General features: G+C 50.8%; 1 protein-coding gene across 1 annotated transcript; it reads right to left on the bottom strand.

Annotated features, from left to right (window-relative positions):
* Window positions 1–6280: 6280 nt before the first annotated feature.
* LOC125553315 (protein MIZU-KUSSEI 1-like) lies at window positions 6281–7626 on the bottom strand. The gene has a single exon (XM_048717125.1). The coding sequence runs from the start codon at window positions 7374–7376 to the stop codon at window positions 6429–6431; it is 948 nt and encodes a 315-aa protein (XP_048573082.1). The 5' UTR covers window positions 7377–7626; the 3' UTR covers window positions 6281–6428.

Here is a 7626-nt window from a genome sequence, read left to right as displayed (position 1 = left end):
TATTCACATAGGAACATGAGAACACCATTTGGGGAAGGTATGGAATCAGCACTTGACATTGAAGCAACTCGAATACCACAACTCAAAACAAAACAAAGGATTGGCTTGCAAAATAAGCCAGAACAAACATAAGCTAGAGATTTCGTCCGAAGTTTTCATGGTGGGGCCTACACGGGCTCGATCGTACAACACCATCATGTACAAGGAAGTGCACATGACATACGAAGCGTCCCCGAGTCAGCATAGCCAAGGACTCTTTAAGACACAACGAGACCACTGTAAAACCTATCGTGGATAGGCGGACCACTAGATGTCGAACCCCAATTTCATATCATGCATCTGTCGGAAAGATATCCTAGGAGCTACTTGAATTCCCACTTATAAACTCCCGAAATTTTCCAGTTATGCAATCAGGTGTTGGGGATACAGGGGAAGCATAATATCTCACCCAAAACTAACAAATCCTACATCTAGCTGTATCCATCCTTCAACACATAACCAAGAAACCTTCGGAAATCATTTACCTCAACCTTCGAAAAGCATCCGTTATACGAGTTATGGCAATGCTCCCGAACTCCCGCCCCGGTACTGGGTGGCGTCAAGGTTATCTCACCAACAAGTGCATAAAAGAGATTTTCGATGTCGGCGAAACTCAGGTATTCCAGAATTGCAACGATAAAATTGTGACGACAACACCTCGGAGCTCAACTCCTCGGGACACTGCCACAACCCCTAAATGTCAGGAGGCACCAAGAACAATGTTCTCGTCACAATTCTATCGGACCGATTCCAAGATACCCGCTTGATCCTAATTTTTTTTAGTGAAATTTGAGAAGAGAAGAGTCAAAACTCTATGTCAGGATGCCTCACCAGAGCGACGAAGGGACTGAGGAGTGAAAAGAATCATACTCTCCAATATATATATAAACCTAAATGACTCAAAACATTTTTCTAGACTCAACAACGCCAACGATTCGATCAAGCAGGGGGCTCCTAAGGTCGGGGAAGGCTCTGATACCAACTTGTAACGCCCACGGTGCGGCTATATCTCACACGTGTCGAAGAACGACTTAGAGGCATAACCACATTTTAAGCAATGTCGCAAGTGAGGTAATCTTCACACCACCCATGTAATACATAAGGGAAAGAGATACATAGTTGGCTTACAATCGCTACTTCACACAAAACATGAATATAATATTACATCATCCAGATACAAAAAAGGTCTGACTACGGAACCAAAATAAAAGAAGACTACCCCAAATGCTACACAGATCCCCGATCGTCCCAACTGGGCTCCAGTACTGATCAACTGGAAACGGAAACAACACAATGGACAAGATCTTCATCGAGCTCCTCCTAAGCTCAGCTGCGTCACCTGCACGGTATCATCGGCACCTGCAAACTGGTTTTGGAAGTATCTATGAGTCACGGGGACTCAGCAATCTCACACCCTCGCGATCAAGACTATTTAAGTTTATAGACAAGGTAAAGGTATGAGGTGGAGCTGCAGCAAGCGACTAGCATATATGGTGGCTAACATACGCAAATGAGAGCGAGAAGAGAAGGCAAAGGCACAGTCGAGCAACTATGATCAAGAAGTGATCCTAGTACAACCTACGTCAAGCATAACTCCAACACCGTGTTCACTTCCCGGACTCCACCGGAAAGAGACCATCACGGTTACACACGCGGTTGATGCATTTTAATTAAGTTAAGTTTCGAGAATTCTACAACCGGACATTAACAAATTCCCATCTGCCCATAACCGCGAGCACGGCTTTCGAAAGTTCAAATCCCTGCAGTGGTATCCCAACTTAGCCAATCACAAGCTCTCACGGTCAACAAAGGATATTCCTTCTCCCAGGAAGACCCGATCAGACTCAGAATCCCAGTTACAAGACATCTCGACAATGGTAAAACTAAACCAGCAAAGCCGCCCGATGCGCCGACATCCCGATAGGAGCTGCACATATCTCGTTCTCAGGGCAACACCAGATAGGTCAAGCTACGAGTAAAACCAGCCCTCGAGTTCCCCCGAGGTGGCCCCGCAGGCTGCCCGATTCGGACCAACACTTAGACAAGCACTGGCCCGGGGGGGTTAAAATAAAGATGACCCTCGGGATGCACGACTCCCAAGGGAAAAAGGCTAGGTGGCGAATGGTAAAACCAAGGTCGGGCCTTGCTGGAGGAGTTTTATTCAAAGCGAACTGTCAAGGGGTTCCCATTATAACCCAACCGTGTAAGGAACGCAAAATCCGGGAACATAACACTGATATGACAGAAACTAGGGCGGCAAGAGTGGAACAAAACACCATGCATAAGGTCGAGCCTTCCACCCTTTACCAAGTATATAGATGCATTAAGGTAGACAAGATAATATTGTGATATCCCAACAATAAAACATGTTCCAACAAGGAACGATCTCCAATCTTCACCTACAACTAACAACGCTATAAGAGGGACTGAGAAACATGGTAACATAGCCAAACAACGGTTTGCTAGGACAAGGTGGGTTAGAGGCTTGGCTTAACAATATGGGAGGCATGATAAGCAAGTGGTAGGTATCGTAGCATAGGCATAGCAAAAGAGCGAGCAACTAGCAAGCAAAGATAAAAGTGATTTCGAGGGTATGGTCATCTTGCCTGCAAAGTTCTCCGAGAAGACGAAAACTTGATCCTCGTAAACGTACTCAACGGGCTCCTCGAACACGAACTCATCTCCCGGCTCTACCTAAGCAAGAACAACGAGCAAAGGGAGACACAATCAACCATGTGCAATGCTCAAGCAACATGATGCAAAACATGACATGATATGCGGGATGCGATATGTGATGCATATGCAAGATTTGGAAATGAATGATTGAACCTGGCCTCAACTTGGAAATCCAAGAGTGCCACTGGAAATAGGAGTTGATTTCGGTCGAAATCGATATAAAGTTCACCGGAATCAGATGCACGGTTTGGAAATGACAAGCGAAACAAATATGGCACCGGCTGCGATTAACAGCACGAGACTAGCTAAATGCATCAAGAACAACATGCTACAGCACTCCAACATAGCGAAAAAATATATGGCAGGGATCCACTCATGATACTTGACAAAAAATGAACACTGAGCTACGGCTAAATCACTCAATAACAGGTTCAAGCAAGCATGGCAAAAGTGCAAATGATAACAGGTTACGGACTTAGTGAAAATAACAAGTCAGGAATTTAACATCAGGAAGCAATGTTTAGAGCATGATAACTACATGCTACAGGAACATATCATGGCAAAGCAAGACATGACATGAAGCTACTCAAAGCATACAACAAAAGTCCCTTAGTGACCATGAGCCAAAAGGGATCAGAAAATACAATTGCAAGCATGTGAACATAGCAAATATCGTTAACAGATTCAGACTTAGTAGAAAACTGGAACATGGCAAAACAGATGTCAAGTAGGCATGTTTACGAGCTCGATGCACTCACTACGAGGCATTGTATGATAAACTAAGCATACACCCAGCAAGTAGACATGGCATAGAAGCTAGACATAGCAAGAACAACATCATAGCAAGCATGGATCAATTACAACAAGCTCGGCAAAATTGCTAAACATGTTAACAATCTGCCAGGAACATTTTATAGCAAAAGTAGAGCTCTATTGACTCAAGCTAGGTTGCTCCATAAATACAAACAAAGACATGGATGGATAGAGCACCACAATATCTACAAAACACCCTTACTGATCATGCTCAAAAGAGGCACGGATCACTAGGAAACAACATGAACATATGGCATAAAAATAATGACAGGGCAGAGACTTAGTGAAATTCCAAGTCCCTGAAATCAGCAACAATAAGTAAGCTACTTTGCATGCTTCTGCTAGTCACCACAGAGATCACAAAAATACATGGCATACACACCTGTAAAGATGGCATGGCATACTTCAAAACACATGTAGAGCTCAGGATCATAGCATGCACATATTAATCATGGCAAAAATGACAAAAGTGCATTTGCTGAAACAGGTCTAAAACTATCATCACATAGCCCTCTTCCAACAGCATTTCGGGCATCAATATGAGCTCAAATGAAAATGATGCAATGGGATGAAATGGAGTACTCGTCGAGACAAACATTTTGATATGCTACACGCACAAATCGGAGCCACGGTGATGAAGTTATGGCATGGCAAAGTATGCAAAAGTTAGGGTTTCGGGGAGAAAAAGTCAACCGGATCTGGATCTGAGATTTGCACGTAGCACGAGGTTGAACTTGAGATCGCCGGAAACGTCGGGGATCGCCGGAGTAGGGCTCCCGGAGTCGAAGGAGAGGCGGAGAGGTCCAGAACCGGGCCGGAGGAGGACAGGGGCGACGTCGGCGGTGACCGGGCGCGACGAGGCCGGCTCGGGCGGCGCGGGCTTGAGGAGACTCGCTGCGGCGGAGCTCGCCGGCGACGAGAAGCGCGGCGGCTGGGCGGTTGGCGGCGGGGTGCGGCGAAGAGGACGACAGGCCGCGGAGTGGGACGCTCCCGGGCGGCGCGATGGGCTCGGGGGCCCGGTTCGGGCCGAACGGGCCTCGGCGGCGGCGGGCAGCAGGCGCCACGTGGCGGGACACCACTGGTGCGGGGCGGCGGCGCGGTGCAAGTCGGACACGTCCGGCGCCGGCGGACGTTGTCCGGCGCGCGGAGAAAGAAGGGGGCTAGGCTTTCGGGGGAAGAGATCCGAAAATTTCGGGGAGGGCCTATTTATAGAGGTAGAGGAAGCTCCAAATGAGGTGTGGTTTGCGGCCACACAATCGTGATCGAACGACCTAGGTGATGGAGGAGGTTTAGATGGGTTTAGGGCCACTTTGGAGGGGTTTTGGGCTGCAACACACACGAGGCCATTTCGGTCCTTCGGTTAACCGTTGGAGTATCAAACGAAGTCCAAATGGCACGAAACTTGACAGGCGGTCTACCAGTAGTAAACCAAGGCCGCATGAAAAGTATCGGTCCAAACCAAAAACGTTTAACACCCGCACACGAAAAGAGGTAGAAAGGAACACCGGGTGACATAGGAGCGCCGGATTGCAAAACGGACCACGGGGAAAATGCTCGGATGCATGAGACGAACATGTATGCAAATGAAATGCACCTGATGACATGGTATGAGATGCATGACACGCAAGCACATGCAAGGCAACACATCAAATAACTGGAAGGCACCTGGCACATCGGTCTCGGAGCGTCACACCACCATAGTTGGTCTGCGGAGTAGCGGCCCGGCTACCGTGGGCCGAGCGGATTGCGAGATTGATGCGTTGACAACTGGCTAGAAGTGATCAGAAGCACGACCAGGAGATCTAAGTCGTTTATTAGTGTGATCCGACGACTATGACATCAAATCGCTGTGAGAGGGTGTAGCTAGCCCCATTTTACTGTTTCTTAATTTTAGAATGTATAAGCGAAACATTATTAGGAGGTAACTCAGGTTGGTTCTTCATCAAGCAAACCCATTTGTGTTGTTGGGACTATAGAATCCACAATCTGAAGTCCACCATGCTCTCTTATGTTTGAATATCACCACGCCGCTCATGAGCGCCTCCTCCATCCGTCACCGGTCGATTGGCACAACGTCGATGGCGTCCGTCGGGTAGTGGAGCGCATGCATGCTCTTGCTCGCCACGTCGAAGGGATCGGCGCCCAGCTTGAAGATCATGGTGCTGCTGAAGCTCACGTTGAAGGAGCCGCCGAGAAGGAGACGGCCGGCTGGCGGTTGCCATTCTCCGCGAGGACGCTGAGGGAGAGTCGGATGTCCTGCAACCTGCCTAGTTGCCGGTCATTGGAAGAACTAGGTATTCTCATGGCCAAAAGTAGCCCATGTAATGTTGTTCTCTTTCTGCAATAAACCATTTTTGCCTCTTAAGAGCTTTGCGATATATTTGTTCCTGAATTTGCTCTCATGCATGCAGTGAAAGAATCGTGTGATCATCCTGCCAGAGCTGCAATTGTCAATAACATTATAGTATCTTGAAGCCTCTCGTGGCAGATTTGTAGTTGAGGTGGGTTTTAAGAAGAAGAAACCATTGAAAAAAAGCTAGTAGTATGAATGTATGGTCCATGCTCCATATAGTATTTCCTTCGTCCCAAAATTATTGTCTTACATTTGTCTAAATACGGATGTATCAAGTCACGTTTTAGTATTAGATACATCCGTATCTAGACAAATTTAAGACAAGAATTTTGGGATGGAGGGAGTATATGCTGATGGTATCTTGCTCAGCATAGCTTAGCTTTACTTGTTTCAACGATGTATATACATGGGTTGTGCATGCTTTTGGGTTAGAATAAATAAATTAAAATCTAATCAAAATCTAAGCATGAGCATTTGCATGCATGTGGCCATCACTGATCTTCCACCGCCCATCTCCTTCCTAAGGAGTAAGGAGAGGGCGTTTTGGTCAGAGCCTGACGAAGAAGACGGCGAGCTCCGGGCCGGTGCCGCCGCCCTGGGGCGTCACCATGTAGAGCGACTCCGAGTCCCACGACCCCACCAAGTGCTCGAAGCAGCCGCGCATGTACGCCACCTCGTCGTCCGGCGCCGACCCCGATGAGCCCCCACCTCCAGCTCCAGCTGCGACCGGGAGCACGCCGGCGCCCATGGACACCGCCCGCAGCGTCTCCATCACCGTCAGGTCGTAGTCCGTCGCCTCCCGCCGCACCGCGTACCCGGTCTTCCTCCCGTTGCAGAACATGGTCCAGGCCACCTCGTCCAGCAGCGGCGGCGCGCGCTTAGGCCCGTCGCCAGTGCCGCCGCGGCGGCGCTCGGTCTCCAGCACGATGCGCGCGCCGGCGGGGTTGCCGAGCTCGCGGAGCAGCGCGTGCGTCTGGAGCGCCAGCTCCACCACCAGGCTGGGCAGGCTCCGGGGCGTCTCCTGGAGCGCCAGCGCGACGCGGCCCTTGCGGCGGCCGAAGAGCGTGCCCGTCACGCGCCGGCACGGCCGCCTCCCGCCGCCCGACGCGACGTGCCGCGACATCAGGTGGGAGTCGGCGGCGCCCGAGGAGGTCGACGCCGCGACCTCGCGCGCCGACCCCGCCGGCGTCCTCCCGCACCGGGGCGCCAGGATGGGGAGCGCGCGGCGAAGCTTCTGGAACAGCTGCGCCGGCCGGGAGGGGCTGCGTGCGGGCCGGTTCTTCCGCGACGGCGCCTCCAGCGTGTGGCCCGGGGCGCCGCGCGCCGGGGACTGGCCTGGCCGTCCACCATTACCGCCGTTCCCGTCATCGCTGGAGATGGAGGACGTCCGGGCGCTGGCGCTGGTGCTGGGCGGGGGCGTGGCGCCGGAGGAGGCCACGCTGCTTGTCCGGCTTGGCGGGCCGTCGACCTTATTAGGGCGGCTCGCGAAGCCCATCGGCTCGCGTGCGCGTGCGGTGGCCGGACGCCGGAGACTGAGAGGAATGGCAGCTAGATCCCTCGTGCAACGGGGAGGGAATTCGATGGCTGGCTGTTGTTATCTTGTGGTGCGAAATTAAGGAAGGCAAAGCGTGAGCTGGGATTCCATTCCATGCATGGATGGGAGGCCGTTTATGTTTTGGCGGTTAGGGTTGCTTTGCTGGGTCGTCGTCCAAGCTGCCCGCCATTTTTGGGCTTCGATCCGATCA

The sequence above is a fragment of the Triticum urartu genome, chromosome 4 (genome assembly GCF_003073215.2).
Source record: "Triticum urartu cultivar G1812 chromosome 4, Tu2.1, whole genome shotgun sequence".
NCBI classification, from domain to species: Eukaryota; Viridiplantae; Streptophyta; class Magnoliopsida; order Poales; family Poaceae; genus Triticum; species Triticum urartu.
Note: the sequence above shows the minus strand (reverse complement) of the source record. Positions and strands in the feature narration are given on the sequence as shown.

Bases quoted from the DNA above. Each gene is read 5' to 3' on its own strand.
- LOC125553315 (XM_048717125.1), bottom strand. From the start codon at position 7,376: ATGGGCTTCGCGAGCCGCCCTAATAAGGTCGACGGCCCGCCAAGCCGG.